The sequence below is a fragment of the Lissotriton vulgaris genome, chromosome 4_1 (assembly GCF_964263255.1).
Source record: "Lissotriton vulgaris chromosome 4_1, aLisVul1.2, whole genome shotgun sequence".
NCBI classification, from domain to species: domain Eukaryota; kingdom Metazoa; phylum Chordata; class Amphibia; order Caudata; family Salamandridae; genus Lissotriton; species Lissotriton vulgaris.
The window spans coordinates 890420134-890447386 of record NC_141691.1 but is presented as its reverse complement, the minus strand read 5'-3'; the positions used below and the strand labels follow the sequence as shown (position 1 = coordinate 890447386).

The window sequence follows — 27253 nt, the reverse complement described above, 5'->3', positions numbered from 1 at the left end:
CCAGACATGGTATGCGGCGAGGGCTTCTGAGCAGAGCTACCGGCACACTTTCTTTGATACATTAAACACTGCCTGTTTTCCACCTGAACTTAGCAAGTGGTGAATGGGAGTGGGGAGGCCTCTGGTGGTTGGGGTTATGTTGAAGCTGTAATGTGGCAGGGTTGGCGGGGGGGGGGGGGGGGCAGCGGTTAAGCACAGCATGCTTCACCTATCCTGGAGGAAGGGGTTCTGTGGGGGCTGGACATGTGTTCACCGCTGCCCCTGCACAAGACTTTATCAACTGGTGTTGAGCCCAGTAACTCTGGAGCCGGCCTTCCTGCACCCACCAATTCCAGTTGCAGTAAGAATGGGTCAATTGTGTGAGTGGCATCCCAACTGGGACACTGCTCGGGCTGACTTGTAATTGGATCTTTATCCTTTTCCCACCTCAAGGGATCCAACATTACTGGTACCGTTCAGCACAGTATTTCCACAGTGGCTTTGAGCATAAAAACAGGATTTGGAAGTCAGTTGCGGGCCAGGGCCAGTTACAAGGCAGTACTAATACTAAGCCACTGTCTGTGTAACATCAATCGGTGGGGGGGGGGGGGGGGGGGGCAGATTGCTTTTTCAAGCAACGCACAAGGAGTCACATCCCACCCACCCCAAATCCATCCCCATCTGCTCCTTTGGCAAGGTTGGGGGATGCCTAAACATTACATACCTACAGTGGCAGAATTGCCTTGGACCAGTAGTGCCCAGTGATGGCACCAGTGGTGAGCAATGGACTGTCAGGAAATCTAGAACATGTCTGTTGAGAACATAGCTTCTCAGCACTTAAGATAGCCCAACAATTTTATTTTATGTATTTTTGGGAGTTTTATAATAGCGCAAACTCGACCCAAAGGAATCAGAGCGCTTTACATGAGCACCAGTTCCTTTACAGATGGACACATTCATTTTGTTAGGCACGGGGAGATAAAGTGATTTGCCCAGAATCACAAGATGCCGAGCGACCCTGCTGGGATTCAAACCCGGCAACCCAAGAGGTTGAACGCTCTTGCTGCTAGGCTAATGTGCAATTGCACAAAAAAGAGGAGCTTTTACCTGCCACAGCCCGTGCAGGGATGAGCGGTAGGGCCAGGTTGGTGGGGGGAGAGAGGGATTTTGTCATACGACCATGAGGAAAAATTAATTATTTATTTAATTTTTTCTCGTGGTCGTATGTTCAAATTCCACATGGCCCGAACCCGGCCCTACCGCTCTTACCTGCACGGGCCGCGGCTGGGTTTTACACAGGAAAAGAGCTGTGGACTGTCCATGTCCAATCACCAAAGTAATTACCGTAGTGTACACATTGCACCAAGCAAATGGGAATACCAATAATGTTAGTAGCACCCAGTCCTGTGAAGTCAGCCCTATTGTGATGTCTGTGCCCTCATTTAAAATCGCTCCCAGGTACTCGTTTTTAAATATTAAATGAATGTCCTTTCAAATATGTTTTGTCCCATAATACGTTCTAAATTGAACCCTCTGATTAAGATGACTTTCATTAAATTAACTTCATCGACACCATAACTACTAACCTTCCAAGCCTACAACAACTGGATTAAATGTTAAAGTAGGAAACATGCAGCATGAGTGGAGTTCTGTAACACAACTATGGGTCTGCAAACTCCAAGGCTGCTTATTAGGAAAGTGATGGACATATAAATAAGTTGGAACTTTAAGTGGCCCTGGTACTTACAGACAGTGGACCACCGTCCGCCCTTCTCCCCCGTTGTACTCTTCCTGCCACTTGTCCACCTGCTGAACGAGCTTCAGAAAGGAGCGCTTGGACACAGGGGTATCTCTGTACATCGGCCAGCCCAGGAACTGGAACTGCTGCACCATGCGGTACCCGTCCTGTGGCTGAGAAATTGCAATGAAACACAATGTAGCATCAGTTACACAAGTACAGTAACCAACAACAAACGTTTCATCTTCGAATCAAATTTCAGTCGCCTATAATTTCACAACATGGTGGCTCTTGAGTGTAGCTGCGCCAAAGGGTCACGTGATGCGGCTCAGGCAACACTGATTCACTAAGAAAAGCTGAAGGATGGAACAAAAAATAAAAAATAAAAAAAACACTTACCTGGAACGGCTGGTCTACCAGCCGGCCAGCTGCCTGCTGCTTCTCCTGCGCCCTCCGTCATCTTCCTGCAAACACAAACTCCCCAGAGCCAATCACTGCTGCGATGCAGCATTGTGATTGGTCTGAGCGTCGTGGATCAGTGCTCAGACTGGAACAGGGAGCCTGTGCATGTTCCTGAAGAGGCTGTGTAATGCTACCTGGTAGAAACATGCAAAGTACACATGAACTGTTTGGTCGGCCCAAGAGGGCAGGCCAAACAGTTCATGTGCACTTAGGGAGTGAACACCACTCCTCCCATGCTCTGGCTATCCCTGTCCGAGAGCCACTGACAGCTATAGGAAAAATAACATGATAGTAACAATAGTTATTATCATGGTATTTTTCCTTTTGTTCAGTAGGGCGACGCTCCTCAGCCTTAGCGGAGAAGCCCCCACTGAGTCCCGGACCACAACTGAACAGGCGGCTCTGGAGAGAGCACAGGTGGTTGTGGATGTGCTGGGGGTAGGTGTGGCACCGGGGGACCATGGGGCCTATTGCTGTCGATGAGGCATGCCTGTGGCATGCCTGTTTATGGAGATTTTATTGTCTTGGTATGCACCCACTGCTTCTGGACTGGACATGTTTACACTATTAATATATGTTTACCTTTACAGGTATCTTTTGAATGTTGGTGACTGGCTGTCTTGTGTCCGTCAGACCTCGGGATGGAAGTTGGGACATCCGTTTGCTTCACTTTCGTCATATCGGTTTTATTTTTAAGTTTACACCTTGTAGTATTCTGTGCAATATGCTGTGTGGGTTTGGTTGGGGGAGCTCTGGGCCACAACCGAGAAGTCCTGAGGAGAGTTACTTTCTCACAGCACGCAACGTCCATGGGAGACATACCCAGGGTAATGGGCCCCACCTATAACTTTCTTAACAAGTGAGTGGCATGGCAACAACTAGGAAGCGACACAAGATCCATACTTTCAATAAGCTCCACCACATCCATATAGCTATATTACGGGAGATGCACTTGGTTTCCACCGACATGCAGGGATTTCAAACTAGGTCTTCTCCGCCTTTGCCAAAGGCATGCTGATTTGGATCTCCCCAGGGGTACCTTATGTGGGGTTGTCGCACAAAGTGGGTCAGGGCGGCAAGTATGTCGTCCTGGAGGGTTCGCTGGACCCACTGACACTTATTGCGATATACTCGCAGAACGTGCATCATTCGGATTTCTTACACCACTTGACCCCCACTAGTCTTCACAATCAACAAGCACAGACTATCTGGGCAGGGGACTACAATTGTGTGCTGGATGTGGAGGCGGACTGGTCCATTCCTCCTCTGGAGGGTGTGGCGAGCCGCAGGCTGATGCAACACTTGTGCCAGTGCATGGAGCATATGCGATTACATTATGTGTGGAGTTGCTGCACCCCAACGTGTGGGAATACTCATTCTATTCCCCACTACTTGATGTACACACAAGACTGAACCTGTTTCTTTGTGTCGATGAGGTTTGTTGTCATGTGATCCACATGGCTTACCGTGCATGCACTGTATAGGACCACTGCCAGTTGCTGCTGAAGCTGCGTTGGGGGTGCAAGAGGGCTAAGATACCGACCTGGTGAATATGCAGAGGTGCTCCTGGATGTGCCTTACCATGCTGCCATAGCCCACTACATCACATGCTATTTTGATGCCAATTTGGGTTCAACCTCACCTAGACACATTGAATGGGAGGCACACAAAGTGGTGATGCAGGGTCACTATTATTTCTGCATGGGGAGTGAAGCAGACCCTGCGTCGGGAATGATTATAAGTGAAGCGTGAGCATCACACTGTCAAACATGAGGTACCGCTCTGTCCCCCAGACGCAGGCAAACTACAGTCACTTGGACGTTTCCAGGGGGATCTGGAGTCCCGCTTATTGCACCTTGACTATAGGGAGCACTAGGCATGCTAGCATGGGGAGAGGGAGCGGGCCGGCACAATGCTCGCATGGCTATTGCATGATGAGCAGCAACCCTCCTCGATCAGAATCCTTTGGACCACAGATGGAGCACTCTGAAGTACGCAAATGGTTATTAACTCCACCTTTGCGGATTACTACAGCACCTTATACGCGCTGCAGGCTGAGGCAACCGCTGAACAGATTGATAACTTCTTGTGCTAGACGCCACTCACTCGCCTCAATGCGCTCCAACGTATGGAATTGGACAAGCCTCTACAGAGGAAAAAAATAAACAAGGCCATATAACAGATAGCCCGGAACAAGGCGATGGGCTCCGATGGCTTTCCTATAGTATACTATGCTGCTTATGGCACACTCCTCACCCCACAACTACTTAAGGTGTATAAGGAGGCGGGGTACCGGGGTAAGCTCCCAAAGTCTCTTAGGGAATCCCTGATAGTTGTGCTTCCTAAGCCAGGACGGGACCCAAAGGATGTATGCTCGTATCACTCAGTCTCCCTCCTAAACCAGGACTTGAAAATATTAGGGAAGATCCTTGCAGTGGTTAAGTATGCGAAGAGGCGGATGCAGATAGTTGATCCCTGCCGATCAGAATGGTTTAATTCCTGAGCAAAATATATTCCTGAATATTCAGTGCTTATTTAAAATGATGGGGACCAACCATGGGAACTAGAGTCCTGCCTTGGGATAAGTCGTACCTTTTTGCAGTCTGGGCAGAATGGGAGTCGGACCGACTTCTGGGAGAAGGGCTACGAAGGCGAGCTTCAGGAGAGTGAGATAAGCAAGAAGCTTGCTGTACAACCTCACTTTGAAGGGATGGCAGTCATGTCTATTGGAGGATTAAATACTAATGAACCTCATGGATTCCCTCATTCTAAGTGGCTGAATTAATTTTAACCACACACCTCTCTACCAAGGGAAGTCCCTTGTGAGATGTGTGAGTATGCTTGTGCAGCCCTTGGGAGTCGCCACTTTCAGGGAAGCCACATTTGAGGCTATAGTCCATGCAGGAGTAGACACATGAAGACTTCTAGCCATTAGCAAGTACGGACAAGAAACTGATGTGCTGGCATTCTCAGCATGGAAGCAGATGGCAGAAGAATTATTTCAGAGTTACTGGACGCACTTGCCATTCACTCCACAGGATAAGTCCTACCTCACTCTGAAGCCCTAAAAAACCTAGCACATGAAAGAAGCTAGCATATGCTGGAGATGAGCACCTCTTAACCCTAGACGTAGGACTACGATACGCTTGCGTAGTTTGCGCAACTACACAGTACGCGTATTGCACGTAGCACAGTGCAAAAACGTGTAGCGTAGCGGTCCTCAACGTTAAATTGGTGACTGCAAGCAAGCAAAATAACATCCCGGCGAGACTTTTTCCTCGTTCGTGATCAGCAACATCAAGTTGCCGATCGCGAGTGTGGAAAATAAACCTCCCGGCGAGATTCTCAACGCGGGGAGGTCAGGTTTCTCATTACGATTGGTCGCGTATGCTCGCGACCGCTCGCAATGAGAAACTACCATACCGCGTTGAGAAAGCTGCCGCTCCAGTACAAATCTACTCGAGCAGCAGAAAACGACTCTTGCATTGTGCAAGATGCGGTTTGCAATGATTGCACAGTGCGACAAGCTTCCGGCACTGTGCAATCAGTGCGAACAGCATTTTGCACAGTGCACTATGCAGTTCGCGTAGCTTGCGTAGTGCGAAGTACACTTCGCGTAGCTACGCATGACGCTACTACGTAAACTACGTCCAGGGTTAGCGCCTCTCAGCATGTCTGGTCCCAGCTGCAACTCTGCCCCGATCCTAGTTCCACCACAGGGCAGGGGTAAAGTGAGTGGAAGTGCAACACTGGCACAAGACTATTCAGCAGAGACATTTTAAGGAATGGGTAAAGTGGGCAACTGCCCAGAGCCCCCACCTTCCAAGGGCCCCCCGGGAAAAATGTATTTTCTCTCTATTTAACCTCCGTCTATCCCCTTTCTCTATCAAAACAGTCTCTCAGTGCCTACCTCTAGCTCTGTCTTTCTACTCTCTGTAATTTTTTTTTCTATGGGGTTCTGAAGAAAGGCATAGTTTGTTGCTATCTTGTGGGTTGTCTGTTGGGGGCTGAACCTAAGAGTAAGGGCTTTGATGAGGAAGACCAATGAGGAGGTAATGTGGCTGGTTGGGCTCCTCACCTGTTAGATAGGACCAAGGATGCAACAGAGGATACTGGTGCATAAAGGGATTAGATTGGTTAAATACTATTGAAGTATTTTCACAGACGTTTTTAAGGCATGGGCAAAGTGGGCTCTGGCCCATGGCCACAAAACTTTTCAAGGGGTACCCTGATGTTCTGCAGAATATCTTTCCCTTCTGGCTTGAATAATTCTTAAATAGATTGTTTTAAACACACGTTTTCCTTCAATTTATTTTTAACGTTGGTGATGTGTGAGAGTGTATTACAGACATTTTGCAGAGAAATGTTGTATTATTTTTCATGCAACATCCATAAAAAAGTTTCGTTTAGATCAAAACAGAACCTCACATATGAGAAATCATAGGGTGCACAGAGATTATTTGCAATAATATTCGTGAACTGCTGGTGTGTTATAATATTTAAAACACAAGTCACTGTCCCTGTATATTACATGTAAACACATTTGAGTTCGCCTGTGCACTGTCAGTGACCTGGCAAAAAGGGCATGAAAGCTGAAATTGGATCATAAATCCAAAGCTGTTCAAAACAGGGCCCCCCGAAATACATTTGGTCCTGGGCCCCCAAAATCCTTAAGATGTCCCTGTCTATTTTAGCTCTTAATTGCTAGCAATGGTTGAAAAATTAAAGGCACTGAAAAGGTTACCGCAAGGCGTCACGGGAAAAAAACAGAAAATAGCTATTGCTTCTTTTAAAGTAGATCTGAACATGCGCATTTTTGTTTTTCTACCCTCCATTGAATTTCACAGCATTCTCTCAGGTTACATTATCATAACAGTTTTTTTGCCCTTCAGAGCAAATAAATATTCATCGCGGATGCCAGGACCCACAGTTAACAACATCACCGGGGCTTTCAGGTGCATGGGAATTCTTGCAAAAGGGTAAACACTTGTGTTTGTTCCGTGTTTAGCTGGGAATAAAGCCTGCGTTTTACACGTGCATGGGAGCATAAACTGCATTATTTGCTTAGAGGCTAGAAACAAAAGGAAAAGAACTGGCGTGCAGCCAAAAGTGAGAGAATCATTCAATATTCTCTACAAAGAAAACAGGTTACACACACAGTTCTGTCGCAGCGCTGCAGAAAGCTGAAGTCGGAGACATGAATACATCTGGACTGCCTTCAACACAGCACAATGCACTCAAACATGTGTTTCACAGAACATGAGCTAAACACGTCAGTGGTAATGAAAACAACAGACCTAAAGAAACCTGTGTGAATAATACACATAACAAGAGCAGAATAAATTGCTCTGTTTGTGGTAAGTGAAAAAAAATCAGTGTGTGAATCTTCATTTTTTCTGAGACCCGGTTTTGCGTGCCAGTCAGAGGAAAAACATGCTGGTGGTATTGCGAAACAATCGAGGAACAGCTCCAAAACGGTCCACCCGCTGGCAAGATGGTAGCAATCCGAGCTACAGCTAGTCTGAATGGGTGCTGGCACACTAACAGAAGGGTTCAAACAGAGGGCGCTATTCTGATAGGCTGAAACCAAGGCACACTTGACTGCTGACAGAATTCTGACCCCTAAACCCTCAGCAGCCAGTTGAGCAACCAAAGGTCACTCTGTATGGACCATTAGGGATGATTAATGACAGCCAATCAGAATCGTCTGTGGTGGTATTGTTGGTAGTAAAAATAAATAAAAGAGAATTTCAGAAGTCATGATATATAAAAATCAAAACAAAATAACAAAACAGAGAAAAGGGAAAGGTTTATGTAAGAGAAATGGAGCGAGAAGGGGATATAATAGCAAGATCCAGGAGGAATCTCCTCCCTTGCCCTACCGGCAAAGAACAGCAATAAAATAGACAAGAGTGGAATGGGATTATGAACAGAGATCCAAAAGCTTGTACTAGGGGATATCCCTGAGCATACCCATGTAACAATACACCTTGAAAGATATAAACAAATAAAGATAGAAAAACAGACAATGGAGAGGTAGGGATGGGGATAGGAAAAGGCTAATGGGGTTTTAAGACCTTGCATAGGGACCAAACACCTACATAACTGAACTTGCATAAAAGAAATTGCAATTTTAAAATTCAGCGTTCACCACATGGGTTTTGGCCCATAATGTTGCCACTGGGTCAGGGTACTGTATATCTCCCCATGGATATGGGTACGTAGCGGAGGAATCTTTTCAGCGAACTGGGAGCTGCAGCTGGGTACGAGGCAGGACTGCCCGCTCTCGCCGCTATTATACGCACTTGCAGTAGAACCCCTGGAGACCTCACTTAGGAAGGAGTGCGGGATGATGGGGCTGAGAGTAGGAGAGATGACACCTGAACTCTCTGTACGCCAGTGACGTGATGTTTTACCTGCAACGACCGTCGGAAACGGTCCCACGGCTTTGCAGCATCTGGAGCAGTTTGAGAGAATTGCTGGGCCACATGTGCATACATTTAAATCGCTGCTATTCCCTTTGGCAGTGCTGGAGTGGAGGCTGGAGACACAATTTCCACAGGTGGGCCTGCACTCGGAAGTGTTGTCCTTTAGATATCTGGGCAATATAGTAGGTCCACATAGGGGGGGGCCACACATCACCAAATTCACGTTAAAACTAGCACAATCCTCAGGGGGCATCCTGAGGGTTTTCAACAACTCTAGTAAAAGAATTATCAGTCCAGCAATTGAAATTTACAGGGCACCGGCGAGAGATGGGGCCGTATATGGTGTGGAGCTTTGGGGCCACCTAAATCTGAGGAAGCTAACCCAGGTGGAAAATCATATTTATGACAACTATTTAGACTCCCTCGTAGTACCCCGTTGGTCCCGCTACGCCTTGATACAGGTACAACCCCAATAGCTGAAGTAGCAAGCATCAAACCTATGTACTGGCGCCGCCTGTGGTCTACACCCGAACTTACATTGTACAGGAAGGAACTTCTGGAAGTTCTTAGAGCACCAGTTGCTGCAAAGATTCCATGGCTTGCACATATTAATTCCTTATTAATCAGCATGGGTTTAGGGGATTGCTGGTTTGATCCTGAGACAGCATGTCTGCTAACATCTAAGGTACATGTGAAGGCACATTATAAAGTGTATAGATTATCTCAATTACACACCCTTACTAGTATTGGGAAACTTTCTACTGGGTTTTTGGAAATTAAAGACATTCCTTGCTTCGAGCCGGCAATTGATCTCATAAATCCACCTGCAGCCAAGAAACGATATTTACAGTATAGATATGGGGTGCTTCCACTCCGCTGTTTTACATCTGAGTGGAGAGACCAATACATCACTCATTGTCCGGCTTGCGAGCATCCTGCAGAAACTGAGCTCCATGGTTTCTTTAGCTGCCCAGGCTACAAGAGAGCAAGGAGGCGTTGGTTGATCCAGATTTGTTGGAATCTGGGCAATAGGCGTTGCCTTGAAGTTTTCAGGATTCTGAAAACCGATTCGAGCATCCCAATAGTATACTCTGTTGCAGGTTTCTTGTTTGCAATGTGGTGTACCAGAAGGGTCTATTTGAGATCTAGAAATGATGCGCCGATAGTCCAGTACTGAAGTACTATCAGTTGAATAAACTCACTAGTTGCATTGCACATCTGTAAAGTTTTAAACTCATACATTTGTACTTTTATATTTGCCTTTTTAACTAATCTATATATTTATTGAACTGCGCACTTTCCATAATTGTTTTTTAAGCTACGCCTATCTTAAGTCTCAATGTATTGGCTAATATGAAATTATGTGTACACTTATTACTGGGTTTTACTTTTTTCTTTCCTCTTTTTTTAACGACTATTGACAGCATGTGTATTTTATTTCGTGTTTTTTTCATGTAAATGCTTGCTGTATGTGAACTTTCTAGGTCATTTTTACCGAATTAACCCCCAGATTCATCAAGAACACATTTTGCGATTCCTTAATAGCGAAAAATACCGATTCGCTATTAAGGAATAGCAAAATGCTATTCATCAAGAAATCACTTCGAAAATAGCGATTTCTAATAATTCCTTAATTGCGACTCGCAAATTGCGAGTCGCAATTAAGGAATATCTCCCCATTCATTCCTATGGGCCTTGAGGCCTATAGGAATGAATAGAAGACATTCTCAATTTGCTAATCGCAATTAGCGATTAGCAAATTGAGATTGCGATTTCAATGTTGCAGGGGTGTCCAAAGGACACCCTGTTGCACCCCTGAAATTAATGTGTGCACATATGTTGCGCGCACACACATACCCTTAGGGCATGTGTGTGCGCAACATGAAACTTTGAAAAATGCACTTTAGTGCATTTATCTAAATTTTTGCTATTTACCACGTAGTTAGACTTTGCGGTAAATAGCGGCCCCAGATTGCGAATTGGCAATTTAAAAATGGTTCATGAATTGCATTTAAGGAATCTCAAATTGAGATTCCTTAAATGCAATTAATCGCAATTTAGCGATTTCTAGAATTGCGATTTTTGCATTTGGGATGATGAATCCCAAATGCAACAATAGCGCTCACAAAGGGCCAGATTCTCAGAATCTGGCCCTTTGCAAGCCGATTTTACTTTGATGAATCTTGCTGAAATTCTTTTTTAACTGACTGAGTAGGTCATAGCCTGGAGGGTAAGGAATGCCTCGGACTGAGTCCACTGCTGTTGGTCCTGACTAAGGCCATTCAATTCTGGAATACACAGCTGCTTTCTACTATGGGGAGGGTGGCAGTACATAAGATGGTGTTATTCCCGAGGTGCCTGAACACTCTTTTTTTGTATCTTCTCCTGAAAATTGGACAGTCTCTTGACACTGTTGGTTTGGGCGGGGAGGAGGAGCAGCGTTGCACTCTCACAGCTCATACGTGACCCATGGCAGGGGGCAATGGGCCTTCCAGACAGAGCTGTATTGCTATGCCTCCAAGTTGCACTATGTGGCACAGTGGGTAACGGAAGAAGATGACAGTGAGCAGAGACTGTTGAGAGGCACACATGGCATGCTATCTTTGAAGAAGCTACTCATGCTTAGGAGGAGAGTCCCTGCGGGAACCCCATACCTCAGACGCCAAATAGGAACGAGTAATAACGAGGGTACTTAAGAACCCACCCTTGACCAGAGATCTAGATATTTGAATACTGCTGCCGTTTCGCAGTATGGACCAAGATATGACAATGGTCCGGTGGAGGAAAGGTGGCTGCGTCACACTGGGAGAATTATATCCAGGGGACACCTGCCTGACATTCAAGGAAACACAGGAGGCATTTGGGGATGGAAAGGGTCAGTCCCTTCAATATGCTAACATACCATATACAGCAAGGGAAATATGGACGGTCGTTCTGAACTCCCTGGGGCAAATTGCCACCCTACAATTATTGTTAACAGCAATGGCCATGAGGCGCAGGGGCCGTGAGCCACATGGTTACCTTCCTATACAAAATGTTACAGAAAGATAGGGGGCAGAGGAAGATCCCTGCTGAAGATGCATGGGAAAAAGATTTAGGAGCCCCCTTAGAGAACGCGGTTTGGAGTGCAACAGGTGAATTAGTTTGAAAAGTGTCTTGTAATGCCCATTATAGATTGACTCATTTCAACAACCTCACCGTATGTACCTAACATCGATCAAGCTCAGCAGAATATATGTGGGGAGAGGAGCAATGTGTACCAGGTGTGGTGTGGATGGTACAGCGTTTCTTCATATGGCATGGGAATGCCAGGCAGTCCTGAAATATTGGCAAACGGTGGTAGAACAAATGAGGGAGGTGACCGGTCTGATCCAAGCAGTTGCCCCGCAGGTCTGCCTGTTGGGTATAGTAAAGAAATCAAGGGAGGGTAAGTCATTTCATCATTCTTTAGCTCACTTCGCCACCTCAGTTCAGATCCAGCTAAATGCAAATCCGTCTTGACCCTGTGCCTCATGGGAACAGTTCAGCCTGAACTGCCAAGTCAGGTCTTCCCTGAACCGGAAGCAAGCATCCTGGGACCAATTTCAAGGTAGCACTCTTCATCAGCCAGGCTAGCTTGAATCCAGTGGCAAAGTGAGCGAGGGACCCACGTCTGGGCAGTTCCGGCTGGACTGTTCCCATGAGGCACAGGGTCAAGACTGATTTGCATATAGCTGTGTCTGAACTGGGGTGGTGAAGCGAGCGAAAGAACGATGATGGATTCAACCCAGATCTGTGACTGGGAGTGAGTGTCTGAAAAGTTTCAGCGCTCCGTTCATCATAAATAAATCTCCTTGTGTTTGCTCTATAGAGCTATGGCACAAAAATAGGATGGAATGGGGGCGTGGCTTGGATGGCAAGGAGGCAGCAGTCCTGAGTCCGGAGCTCCCGATCCCCCAAGTCAAATAACGGCGAAGCAAAAGGACAAAACGCAACTGGCAACGAAGTGAGCACACGGAGAGGTGCATGAACTGAAGGGGCACCCACCGCGACCCTTTACAACCCCACAAACCACGCCGGGCAGTCGCTGGAGACAAAAAGGACCGCCGAGGGAAACGAGAGTGCAGAAGCGCAAGATGGCGGCGGACTCCTGAAGCTCCCAGAAGCCTCAAGTAATAATCACCGAGCGAACAGGTCTACTAACAGCGCGCACTCCCCCCCCCTCCCAACACCCCCAATAGCCCTCGACCCCTAGAAGGGGGCGCCTAAACTAACGAACATCGGCGCAAGGGCGGAGGGAAGGAGCACCTGGACGGAGGCGCAGGGGCGGCCATCTTGGTGCAGCACAAGTACAAAGAAGGGAAGACGACCAAGCGGAGGAGGCATTACTAGCGCATCTCAACCACCCGACGGCGAGCGCACCGACACCGGGGGCAGGCCGATGAGCACAGCGAGGGCATCAGGAAAGGAAGCATAGAGAAAAAGATCCCACATTTGAACACCGAGGCGGCCATATCGGTAAAGTCCGGAGCCACACTCCAGGTCCAGGCAGGCGCCGAAATAGAAAGGCAGCGCCACGCTCAGAACAAAGGCAGGAGGGCAGGAGCGCGCCCCCCCCCGAAAAGGAACCAGACCGAGGGGGTGGGATGTGAATTGGCGACGAGAAGCGAAGGAATTGAACGGCGGCGGCCATCTTAGGAGGGGCAGCAGCAGCGGAGCGACTAACCGTGCACAACAAGCCCAGATTCAGTAAGAAGGCCAAATAAGGCCAAAGCGCACAGAAGCCACATAGCCGCGCATAAACGCTCTAGACCAAGGAACCAACCTCCCGACGGCGAGCGCACCAGAATCGGCGAGAATCGGCGACGGAAACGGAAGAAATCGATCAGCGGCGGCCATCTTAGGAGGGGCAGCAGCAGCGGAGCTGAGTGCACACCCGTGCACAACAAGTCCACAATCGAAAATAAGACCAAAAACAAAGAAAAAAAGAGCACTGAAGCCAGAAAGCCACACAAAAACGCTTGTGACCACGGAACAACCGGGCCACCTCCTGAGGCGACATAAGTGCGGCACCTGCGCAACATCGAAGCAAGATAACCGGCGGCAGGGGCGGCCGTATTGAGAAACGGAGGGAGAGAGGCGAAGCTGGGAAGTGAGGTGAGGAAGCAGCGCGATCAGGCGCAGGCGCAGGCAGCCACTCACCGCAGGTCGCGTTGGTGATCAGGTGAAGATCGTGTGGAGACAACAGCCACCAGCAAGAGAACACTAACTCATAGGCACCACCACAATCAGGGGTAGCAATAGCCCACCTCAGTCCACGCATAACGCTGCCAAGTGTGCATGGAAGCAGAACGAGGGGAGCACTAACAGACAGGAAGCTAACAGAAGCACAACTACCAGAACGGGATTACAGGCATAACAACAGAGCAACGAAGCAGACCCCTCTAGCCGACAGCCTATGCAAGGCCCAACCGACGAGCGAACACAGGAGGACTGACACGTCAAGGAAAAAAAGGGGCAGAATCGCAGGAGGCTGGCGGAGGCCAGGACCAAGACCAGAGTGGTCAAGTGGCCACCCCGCTTCAGAGACTGCAACATAACAACGGGGCCGGCCCAAAGAAAAAAGGAGGACGAAAAGCAACAAAAAACACCCACAAAGCAGCAGCCACCAGAAGCTAAACCTAGAGCGCACCAGGTCAGGAGAGGCTTTGACACAATGGCGGAGAAAGAAGGCAACCTAGTGACAAACGCCCAGAAGAAGAACAAAAACGATCTGACCGCGTCGCCCGCGAAAGATCGCGGAGACATGGGCGGAGAAACAACCAGTCTGGACACACTACTGAAAGAGATAAGGGAGGGTAACGACCTCGCAAAGGCGACAAAGAAGATAGTGGACAACATACAAATGGAACTAATAGCCATAAGAGCGGAGCAGAGCAGAGCCAACGGCAGAATAGACGAAGCGGAAAAAAGAATTAGCAACCTCGAAGACCGGGCCAATACAACACACAAAGATCTAGGGCTAGTCATAAAAAGAACATCAGCCCTACAAAGATCGATGGCCGAGCAGGATGACAGAAGCCGCAAGGGGAACATAAGGTTACTAGGAATACCCGAGGAGGAGAAAGACGTCCCGGGAGCATGCGCCCGTATGCTGGAGGACATTATCCCCCAAATAACAGGCATCACTTTTGAAAGACCACTTGAGCTGGTCAAAGCTTACCGCATCCCAGCAAAGAAACATTCAAACAGCAACACCCCGAGACCAATCATATGCAAACCGCTACGAGAGGACCACACGGAGGCAATATTCGCAGTAGCCAGGAAAGGTAAACCAATGACAATCAACGGAAAAAAAGTGACTATCACACAAGACCTATCTAAGCTAACGGTGGAAGTAAGGAAGGGCTTCCTAGCTCAACGGGACACCCTGCGGAGAAACAACATCACCTTCTCTTTCGCAGGCCCTTCGAAACTGAGAATCACAGACAGACACGGAAGCAAAATCTTCGAAGACCCCAACGACCTACACAGGTACCTACTGGGGCCACCTCCAGAAGAGATGGAACACCAAAGCCCAGGGGCCAAGAGAAGAGCCTCGACGGACGAGACAGAAGGAGATGGCATATGACAAGAATGCAGCGCTGGCCAATATTCAACAAATAGCTCAAGACTCCGAACACACGATACAAAGCTTAAGCACACAACAGAAATGACGAACCTTGAACTGTAGATAACAAACCTACCTCGATAACGCACATACTGATCAACGAAGCTACCTCAAATCGCGAATGATCAACGCTGCTACCTCAAGAACGCCGATGGCGATCGTAGAGACAATGAAGACCGATGACGCACATATCCTTTTGCCTTATGTCCGCAGAGACACTGCAAGACTTGGGGGTGAGGGGAGTGTGAGGAACCTTGCTGTCACACACCCGGTTTTCTACAGGCGGAGGGAGGGGTGGGAGGGGGGCGGACAGATGGGGCGGGGGGGCATGCGGGCATGAAGGCCAGCGTGACAACGGACAGTGGTGCAATGTGTAGCTACTCTTTCTCCTTCTCTTTTTTCTATACTGATCTCTACATCCATTCCCTCACCCATCTCCCACCCCACTCTCTTCATCCCCGGGGGGGGGGACCAAAGCACTGGGGTGGAACAAAGGCAGGCACCTCAAGATCCACCAATGAAAAGGACAGAACAACCTGCGACAATTACAAGCCCCCATGACAGATCAAACACCAGCGAACCTCTCTGCAAACCTAAAGGTTATCTCCATGAACGTCAAAGGCCTAAACCATCCGATCAAACGCAGGAAGATACTAGAACACCTGGGGAAACTCAAGGGGGACATTTACACGCTACAGGAGTCCAAACTCTCAGAGGAAGAGGCTAAACTACTGAAGGCAAGATGGATAGGGGACATCTTATGCTCCCCTGCCAAGGGGAAGAAGCGAGGTGTGGTAACCATCCTAAGCAAGAAAGCCAACCTCACCATACATAAGACAAACACGGACGAAGACGGACGTCTGCTGATAGCAAGTGTCCAAAGAGGAACCGACAAGCTACATGTAGCAAACATCTATGGACCAAACACTGAAGACAGAGACTTTTGGCAAATGGTAGATGGCGAGCTCAGCAAGCTACCACAGGAGGACCTTCTGATTGTAGCCGGCGACCTGAACAAGACAATGGACCAGGCCACGGACAGACACCCAAGCAGGCCAAGCCACAACTCTCCAGGCAGCAACACCCTTAAAGATCTATGTACCAAACACCACCTAGCAGACCCATGGAGGCTTCAACACCCGACAGCGCGCGAATACACCTTTTATTCGCACCCGCATAACTCGTACAGCAGAATTGACTATATATTGATATCCAGCGACCGCACGCACCTGATTGAGAACACAGAGATAGCCCCAATAACCATCTCCGACCATGCACATATTTCCCTAGCCCTCAACGGCAAACACAATGAAAGCATAACGAGAAGGTGGAGACTCAACGACGACATCCTACAGAACAGAGACAATGTAAAAGAAATAGAGGAAGCACTAAATAACTACCTGGAAGACAATGACAATGGCGAAGTGGAGAAGGACACCATCTGGGAAGCACTCAAAGCGACCTTAAGAGGCAAGCTGATAAACATCAAATCAAGAATGACCAGAAGCAGAAACAAGAAGATCTCAGAGATAGAAAGGGAGATAGAAGCACTGGAAAGAGGCCACTGCGCAAACATAACAGACAAGAACACACTCACCACGCTCACAAAAAAAAAATACGAACTAAACAGAATCCTAAGCGAACGGGCTGGGTCGTGGCTAACAAAGTTCAAGTCGGTGAATCTATGCAGAGCGAACAAAGCAGGGAAACAGCTTGCATCCTACCTCAAAGGGAAGCAAAGACAGCACACAATAGCAGCAATAACAGACAAAAACAACAAATCACAAACAACAAACAAAGGCATACTGGAGGTATTCAGACAGTTCTATCAGGATCTATATTCCGAAGACAAGAACTTGAGCAAAGACGGGGGCTACTCCCTCCTCAAGGACATCAACCTACCGAAACTCAGGGAGGAGGAGAAAGCACCCTTAGAGGCGGACATAACGGAAGAGGAAATCGAAACCGCAATCAATCAGCTAAAACGGAACAAAGCCCCAGGACCAGACGGATACTCCGCCGTGTTCTACAAGACCTTCTGCCCAAACATCAGGAAAATACTATCGGAAACTTATGCCGCCTGCATAAGGAAAGGGGAGATGACCAACACCATGCGAAAGGCAAACATCACAATAATACCCAAAGAAGGTAAAGACCACCAATACCCGCAAAACTACAGACCTATATCACTCATAAATGTGGACTGCAAAATGTATGCAAAGGTGCTTGCTAACAGACTTAATAGAATCCTACCCGACATCATACACAACTCACAAGTAGGCTACATAAAGCACAGGCTGTCGCAAGACAACACAAGGCTGCTGTGCCATCTGATCAACCACACAACACAGAGCAATGAACAGGCGGTCATGATAGCACTGGACGCGGAGAAGGCTTTTGACAGAGTCTCGTGGCCATTCCTCAGGAATTGCATGACAAAGTTTGGACTGGGGGAGAAGTACATAGCAATGATAATGGCCCTATACAACAAACCGAGAGCAAAAATAGTGGTTAACGGGAGCACATCTGACCCTCTCCTACTGGGAAGAGGAACCAGGCAAGGATGCCCACTGTCACCCGGCCTCTTCCTACTGGCACTTGAACCACTACTTGCAAAAATAAGAGACAATGAGGGAATAACGGGTGTCAAGATCGGAGATAAGACAGTCAAACTTGCAGCTTACGCGGACGACATCCTCATCACCACCACCAAGCCATCAACGTCAATCACAGCACTAATGGAGGCAATAGGGGAATATGCAGATGCATCCGGATACAAACTCAACAAGGACAAATCGGAATGCAAACCGATGAACATACACACCACCAAATTGGTACTAGGGGACTCCGGCCTAGCCTGGCAAACGAAACCACTCAAGTACCTTGGCCTACAGTTCGGAAGGGATCTAACATCAACAATACAGTACAACGAAGACTCACTGTTAAAAAAAGTCAAAGATAGACTAGAACTGTGGTCGCCCAAATACATCAGCTGGTGGGGGAGGATAGAGACGATAAAAATGATGATAACACCCGCAATAAACTACACGCTAAACATGCTACCGATCCAAATGACGGATGGCTTCCACAAAAAGCTGGACGGCTTGATCAACACCTTCCTATGGAGAAACAAAAAACCACGAATTGGCCTACCCAAACTGAGACTAGCGAAGGAACTAGGCGGCCTCAACCTGGCAAACTTCAAAACCTACCAGACAGCCTGCCTAGCTAAACAAGGATTCACATGGATCGACGAAACACAACAATACAAACCAGTCTGGCTGGAATTGGAAAGAGAGCTCCTAGGAGGCCTACACCCGACAGCGATTTTAACTGCAAACAAACACCCCCTGTGGTCCAACGCGATACTGAAGCACACCAGAGAAGCGCTGATGAAGGTGGACAGGCGAATGGCACAGAAACTGAGAGGTACAACATGGGAATCCATCTGGTACAACACAAAAATATCATATCAAGGGGCAGTAATAAACTATGACACATGGATCAAAAAGGGGATAAGCCTTCCCAAACAAATAGAAACAAAGGGGAAACAGCTAACCTTCTCAAACCTACAACAACTACACAACTTGCCCAACAAAGAGCTATACACATTTCTGAAAATAAGGACTGCCATAACCAGAGCAAACCTAGCCCGAGAAGAACCGGGCATAGTCAAGTACGTGCTAATGCTAAACTCGGCGGGACACCAAACCGCCAAAATCTACAAACTGCTCGCCCCAACGACCCTATCTCTAAACAAGAAGACAACAAACTCATGGGCAACACTCCTAGGCAGACAGCTAAACGAAAAGGAACAGGCGCAAATGTGGGCCTCAGCTACAAAAAGCAAGATCACCCCGCAACTGGCACAAACAAAATACTGGCTACTCCACAGAGCCTACTGGACCCCATCCAGGCTCCATAAAAGCGGCATAGCAGATTCAGCCGACTGCTGGAACTGCCAGAAAGAAGAGGGCACACTCGAACACCTCATCTTTGGGTGCGTCAAAGTCAAGAAGTTCTGGGCCCAGATAAACGCCTTCATAAATGACATGTTCAATACAAACTTAATGGTGAACTATGTGACACTGGCGACAGGGCACGTAACAGCGAACCTGAACAGCAAGGAAGAAAGAGACCTTCTAGACCTGCTCCTGACAGCAGCCCTGAAGATAATCTTAACAAACTGGAAGGACACGGGAAAAGCAAACTTCAAAACATGGATCAACTGGGTCACCTTCCTAAGAGGAGCAGACAATATCACGGGCAACCTCTCGAAAGAACACAAGCCCCAAGAGCGCATGTGGAAACAACTCGATGAACATTTAAAGAAGCCACACTGAACCCCCCCCCTTTCATCCCTCTCTTTTCTTTTCCCTTCAGCACTGTTGTAAGACTGCCAATGTATATGCCACTTTATTTTTCAATAAAAATATTTTAAATAAAAAAAAATAAAAAAAAATAGGATGGAATGGGACCGGGCGGAGGAAGTGTATATGAAGTGTTCCCGTTGAGATAATAGGCTGGTGGAGGATTGGACAGAATGGGCGACTCTCATGGGTTGCATGTCTCAGGATGGAGAATAGGGCTGCAACTGAGGGGGGTGAAAGCTCACAGGATAGTGACACGCAAGAGGTATAACCCAACATACTCTAACATGTACCTTGCTGATGGCGCATTGACCATAAATAGGTTTAGAACCATGGTGGGCTGGGAATAATTCGTAACGGACCCGACGCTGGGTTCAATTGGGAAAATATACAGCGACCAAATGGTATGGAAGGAAGCTCATTGGGGGGTTGTGACTGCACTGTACTGAATGTTGGGAAGAAGTTTGCCTTGTTTTTCCAGTTTGTTTTGTGTATATGATTATAAAATGCAAGCTTTTAAAGAAGAAAAGTGATGCACAGATGGGTAAATATCATCTGACATTTTAATGCGATTATCACAAAAAAGTTGTGTTAAAAGAAATGTAATTAGAAGATTGCATAAACAAAAAAATTAGCTTTTAAGAGTTCACATTCATGCATTTCCAACTGTAAAATAAGTATGCTACAACGTTTTTACCACAATTATTCCAGATATACATTTTTGCACACAAACCTTTCGGGGAGATTATTTCTTGCATGCAGTTGAGTAATTTGTGATACCCTAGATAGAACTCTGCAGTGCAAGGAGGCCTGGCAAACTGAAACACTGAAACACCAGTTTATCCTCCCTGTTCGCAAAGGAATACAACTTTTTCTCTGCTCAGGTTGCTTCCGAAACAAATTTAAGTTTGCAGAAAAAAACATAAGAAGGCAAATTTGATCTGTTCGCAACAGCTCCACCCACACGATCACATGCTGTCTGACCTCTTGGAGTTCTGCCATTTGCATAACAGTCTAGTGATGTTTGTTGTTTTAATTTTTTTTTAATTAAACCAACTGCGAAAGAAAGCTAATTCAAGTAAAAAAAACACACGAGAGCATTAAATAAGTATGCATTGAAAATGTCTCAAAGACCCCCGCAGCTGATTAGTCGCATGACTTGCAAAGTACCAACACAAGCTGCCACACTAGCTTAAAGTGTGAAATATGTTTTTAATCAGTAAAATAAATAGGGTAAATTAAAAAAAAAGTAAATCCTTACTCGTGATGCGTTGTAAATTCGGAATATTCGGCTGATGATGTCTTCCTCTAAGTCAGCGGACACAAACTCCACCTGGATGGGACCGTGCCGGTGGACTCCATTTTCCGCCCAGTACTGCGGGCACAGCTAGTGGGAAAGCAAACGCGAGTTTGTTACTTCCAAGCACGACCCCATTTGATATCATGTATTGAATTCATGTTGTAATCTTTCATGCACTCCAAGATCTTTACTCTCATTAAATGTTTAATAGGCTTCATGGAGCTCTGTGCTAATGTGAACAGCTCCACCGAATGAAAATGGCAGATGCCGGAGGGTAGGGGGAGCCACATTAACATGCAGACTTCACTCCTGGACCCTCAGGGATGGCAAAACGTGAGGCAGCTCGGGGGATAGGCGGCTCCCTCTGCTCTGCTTAGATCTCGATGCGGCTTATGCCTTCGAGAAAGACTATGACCAGAGAAGAGTGCTCCGTCAACCCCTCGGAATGTGATAACCACCCAACCCGTCATCTCACACCTCATGTTGAGATGATCTAGGGCAGGGCTGCCTCACAGAAGGCTTGTCATAATATTTCTAAAGGGGAAAGTGACAGGGGGTTGGGGAGAGTGACAACGAGGGCTAACTCCTCATCGCACCGTGTGAAGTTAGAGCACGCGTGCCGCGTACCCAGAAGGCACTGGCTGGACTGGCTGCTGCATTCTGACCAGGAGCCCTCATCCGCAGGAAGCTGTGTGACGAGGAGTTCAGGACAGCAGCTCCTTGGGTATAAGCGTCCGATGGTGACTTAGAATTTGTGACGCACTTCTCATAAAAAGAACCATCGCTAATGTGATTAGATATGTACATAGTTGAGTGGCCCATTAGTATTCTTCACATCTGTTTCCCATTTCTTCTTAAATGCAATTGGACTTGAATGCCCACATCCATTCTGAGGAAAAATGACAAGCTTGTATCGCTCCTCTGTTTTAGTTGAGGCAGGATTGTAGCTTTGTAGTACAACCATTGCTCCCCCTTCAACAGAGTACCATCGAGCAAACAAGCTCAGCATATAAACACAGCGGAAGCGGGGGAAACAAGAACAAAAAACAGGATACCAACGCTGATGTGCTAATCCCTGAGCTGCCTGTATTCTATGTCTCTTTTGGTATTGCTCCCATTCCGCAACTTCAGTATTTTGTGAGAGTCGAATCCAAAGTACCCTGGGCTCTTTCAGCCTTTACAAAAACCATAAAATCACGCAGGTGTTGTCACGTGACATCACATGGAAAGAAAGGTATCACACACAAACACCCCTAGCACAATACAAAGATTCAATTTTAGCAGCCTCGCTTTCACGTCAGCTCCACCACCACTTCCCACCAAATAGGGTATGCAGAAGCACAGACATTTTAAGTGTTGCACTAAGCTAAATAAAGAGAAGGCACTTCCCAGACCAGACATGTTCAACACAGCACGGATCAGCTACATGGTCCACACGTGTTGCGTCACACCACAAATTAGCAGCGTCACATCCCACATGCATTCACTCACCAGGCAATATGGACACACCAAACTAAAAATGTTGATGCATCTTCACCATTGACAACAAGATTTTTTAAGCACTACACTAATTTAACATAGCTCAAACATGCAACAGTGTCACTGACCATAATGTTTGTAAGCAGAGATCAGTGAGCAATCAGTAAAGGGCTTTAGACAAACTGGACACAAAGATTGTGTTGCCACACAACCCTAGAGATGAACCAGAACACCGTATCTGGAAACAATCAACACAAAATGACCCTGACTATGGCATCTGAAGGAACGTCAAAAGAGTGTTGGACATAGAAAAGGGACCTTTCGGCACGGTACCTGCGCGGGGTCAACATCATTCAGCATGACGATGGAGGTGCAGTGGTAGTCCAGGACAAGCCTCCAGAAATCTTTTACTGTATTTGGCAAAGGGTGCTGTGTGACTATGAAGGCGGAAGGCTGTTTGTAGCTCTGCAGGGGGGTAGAGGAGAAAAAGAAACACCTGTCAGACATAAGAATGAAGCACCAATCCACGGGTAAAGATAACGAGATCTTGCAGAATTTGATTTCCAAATGAAATTAACCCTGAATGTAAATCCCTGCTTAACTTTCAACAAGTGTTACTGTAGGAAGGTGTTGCTGCTCATTTCCCAAATCAAGGAGGTTTTTTAACAGTGAATAAGAAAAAGTCCATAAACAGTGAATACTCCATTCTTCCCTTGCTATGACAGTTTGGTCTTCTCTAACTCTGCACACTCACTGACTACCCTTCTACCAAGTTAACACAACTCTGAACTGCGCAGATATTCTACACTACTCCTGGAATTATTCTTTAAATCCAGAAATATAGGAAAGCAGCTCGAAACGTATGGGCGGCCGAAGGGAACAATTTTCCAACTTACGAGTGAGAACTTTAGAAAATTGACTCACTACTTATAATTTAGTTCTGGGATTGTCATCCTTCATACTACAGAATTACTGGGGGCTCTGCCCTTTTAATTCTTCTATAAGGCACACACAAGTGCGACAACACACACACACAGGCTTGAGCGTACAGACCATGGGGTCTGGACCAGTGGTTCTTAACCTGTAGTCGGGGGACCTATGGGGTCTGCAATGCCTTTTCAAGGTTTTTACGACTGCTTCAAAAATTAAATAATATTAACAGATTAGTAGTTTGTATGTATGTGTTGTCCTGCCCCTGCAATTTACTTTATGTAGGGAGCACTAAGCTCCAAGCTCATAAAAGAATATTACAGCACCTTAGAGCTATTAACAACGAAGACAACACTTACTCTGTGGCAAGACATTTTAAATTGAAACATGGATCTAAAAGCCGGGATTTAAGATATTTTATCATTGATTGCGTTCCAGCCAGCAAGCGAGGAGGCAATAGAGAGGAGAAACTCCGTTGTTTGGAGACCAGATATATTCTGGAACTTAATACCAAACAACCTGTAGGTCTCAACGTCACAGAAGATTTGTTTACATGCCTCTGATTAGATTTCATACATATATTTTTTACCCAACGGGACCATTTCTTTTAACAGGCTTAGTAGGTTTTAACACTACAAATTTTCTAGGGGTTTTATCTATTTATTCAATATTTATAGATTATTTATTACAGTAATATGTTATTTATATAAGAATTTTAGATTTACTAGAATTTCATATATAACAATAGTTTTAGCTAATATGACATTCATTTTAGAATTGTAATTTTCTTAGCCTTTCTATTGTGTAACAGTTACTATGTGTGATGGTAAGGATATTTGAGCCCTACACGATTCATGTTTGGCAAACATATGGATAAGATTTTCCTTAAATTAGCCAAATATAATCTATATCTTTGATAGATACCATGGATTCCCTGTCATGAAATGTCTAGGTATTCAAACCAAAATATCAACTAATAAGCCTGAAGCACTACAGGAAGTCAGCCATCCAAGTGGTGTAGCTTCCGTGTTTTGAGTTGGGGGTAACTTATCCTTGATTTGTTATTAATGTCTCAGCTCATGGGGATAAAACAGCGCTGGGGCCCCAGTGCTGTTTTTTCAAGAATATACGTAATTTATTGTATCACCTCGAAACCCCGTAACAAAAACTTGAATGTATTCAAACTAAGATATTCACTACATAATCTATCAGGATGCTGCTATATTTGTTTTGAAACGCTTTTTTGCACTTATACAAATTTTGCACTTTTGCACAAATAATTACCATTGGTTTTAAATGTGAATGCACAATTCAATACTTCAACTTCAAATTAAGTCGAAGGTATGCAATCAGAGAAAATAAGTATAGCACACAGAATTGTAGTTTTATAAGCACAGTATTTTTTCTATTTCAATTACATGTGTATGCGATTCAAACCAATTGCAAATGCGATTGTTCAAAATATATTTAAACTATGTCATGTGATCAAGCGCTCGGTGTAGCGCGAAACGCGCCATGGCGACTCTTTGCACAAAAATAAATTGATCTGCACTTATCTGGTGGTCCGTATCCATTTCATTGCCTGCAAAACAGCTACGTCAGGAGATTGGAACCCTGTGGAGATATATATATATATATTACCGCTTCACTCACCTTTATCCAGGACTTGCATCCAAAAAGAAAAAGCACTTGCGGGGGCCGTTTGAGTCTTTATTGACAGCAAACTCACACAGCAACAACAGACACGTTTCGGTAAAAACCTTTTTCCATGGCCCCCACGAGTGCTTTTTCTTTTTGGATGCAAGTCCTGGATAAAGGGGACTGAAGCGGTAAGTGATATGCGGGAGCACCCCCGCATTTGAAGCACCAGCCTGAGAGTGCGCCACTCTGGTGTTGTGGAAGCTGTTATACATACACATATATTACACAAAATAAGATTTCCTCAAATAAATACACAAATGATTAAATATTTTATTTTACTCCCAAACAAATATAATAAAAATCAAAATTTTAATGGGAAAGTTGGAGCTTTTCTAAATTCAATTGAGGCCACATGTAGTACATAGTATATCCTATTTGACGCACAATTTGTTTGAGAATTAAATAAAATATTTAATCATCTGTGCATTTGTTTAATGAATGCTTGGTTCTGTATTTTTGTGTATTGATTTGCTGTTCAAAATATTAAATTTGTGTAGGCTGGGGTTCCCGGCTTCCAGTAAATCCTCGGTGGGGGTCCATGGGATTCCAATAATGATTCAGTGGGGGTCCCCGTATTCCAATAATAATTCAGTGGAGGTCTCCAGATTAAAATAATGAATAAGTGGGGGTCCACAGAAGTCAAAGGGTTAACAACAACTGGCCTAGACAATAATAAATATTGTTGCATAATCTAGGCTCTATAAAGTGCAGAGCATGATAGTAGGTAGTAAGCGCGATACATGGAGAAGCCGACTAACGATCGTGTACAAGATGGAAGACTTTTTTTCCAGATTCATGTTTGGGGCAGACAGGAGCTTGCAGTCCTTTATTGATGGTAGGCGAGGTACTCCTTTAAGACATGGCGTTTCAGCTCCTTTACAATGGAGAGGCTTTTAGCGGCAGCTGACATAACAAAACGACCAACTACAGAATTGGAGAAACGGAAAGCTAAAACTCAAAATTATGGTCTACGCCTTTATGGACAACACAGATCCAAAGGCAGCAAGGCCTATTTCCCACCGCTACCATGCAGAGGGAAATAAGTAAATCCAATAATAACAATAGATCCTACCTGCTTCTGAGATTTGCTACACAATATGCAAAAAAAACTCAAAATCCCTAGCTCAATAGAAAGTTAGTAGTCAGTAATTTCATCAAAGCAAACTTATTATTATCACGGACCCTATCATCAGAGTAACATGCAAGGGCTCGCCGTGTGCTACTTATGTCTACGGGTTATCATTCTGTTCAGCCCTGCGTGGAGTTTTAAACAAAACATCTAAATTGGAACACTGGTATCCATCTGCTCCATTGTAAGAAACCAATTTTCAGGTGTTTCCGAAATTAATATGCATGCAAAATGTTAGCTACAGATGGAAACTTTGTTTGCTAACCTTTGAATATCTTTAAAACCCAAATGTCTGCAGTCAGCGATCCCTATATATGCCCTGTGCTCCTAAGAAGATTCAGGAGGTCATTGTACATAATGATGGTAGTTCTTGGGGTGGCTCCTCCATTTGAGAGGAGGAGCGTCGCACCACAAGCCCCAGAGCTGAAAAATAAAACCGTAATAAAGTTTATTTATTACCGCTTCATTTTTCAGCACCACGTCCCGAACTAAGTGTCAGGAAGGGGTGAGGCCAATGCTGCTGAGTGGCAGCAGCAGAGAGCTGTGCGATTTAAAATGCCCAGTTTAAAGCTCTCTAACCTAGCTGTCCTACACCGCTGGGTTAGAGAAAGCGCAGGCCTCCAGTGCTCTTAGGAGCACTGGGAGAGCCTGCTCTATCCAATCTTGGCGCTGCTTGCATTCTTTGAAAGCATTGCCATGATTGGGTATTGCAGTTTCCCACATTAAGAGCTTCCTGGAAGACACCCAAGGGAGGAGGACGTCGCACTGCAGAGGGAAGTGAATTTATTTTATTTTTTTTGTTCCCTCCCCACACTCTGCCTCACCACCCTCGATACAAGCCAGCCGGGACTGGAAATTCTCTAGACAGCATATTTACGGCCAAGAGCACTGATAAAAGATTTTGCAATTTATTTAAGATGCAGCCCTAATATCGGCAGGTGTCTTGGATAATGGTGCTGCCATACTCCTCCAAGAAATCACCAGAATGGTTTCCAGCACACTTTTGCTGCCCAGGCAGCATTGTGGTAATCACAGCTGGAAACAAGTTAATTCCAAACATCTCTGCACATATTCAGAAATGCCTGCTG

The 27253-nt window shown here is 46.0% G+C and overlaps 1 protein-coding gene across 1 annotated transcript in view; it reads right to left on the bottom strand.

Annotated features, from left to right (window-relative positions):
* The window catches only part of PTPRM (protein tyrosine phosphatase receptor type M), a 1525420-nt gene that overhangs the window by 19573 nt on the left and 1478594 nt on the right, over positions 1-27253 (bottom strand). The window contains exons 31-33 of the mRNA XM_086967355.1: positions 22739-22870; positions 20888-21013; positions 1727-1890 (exon numbers count right to left, since the gene is read on the bottom strand). Of these exons, the coding sequence (XP_086823481.1) occupies positions 1727-1890; positions 20888-21013; positions 22739-22870 (422 nt within the window). The remainder of the gene's footprint in view (positions 1-1726; positions 1891-20887; positions 21014-22738; positions 22871-27253) is intronic.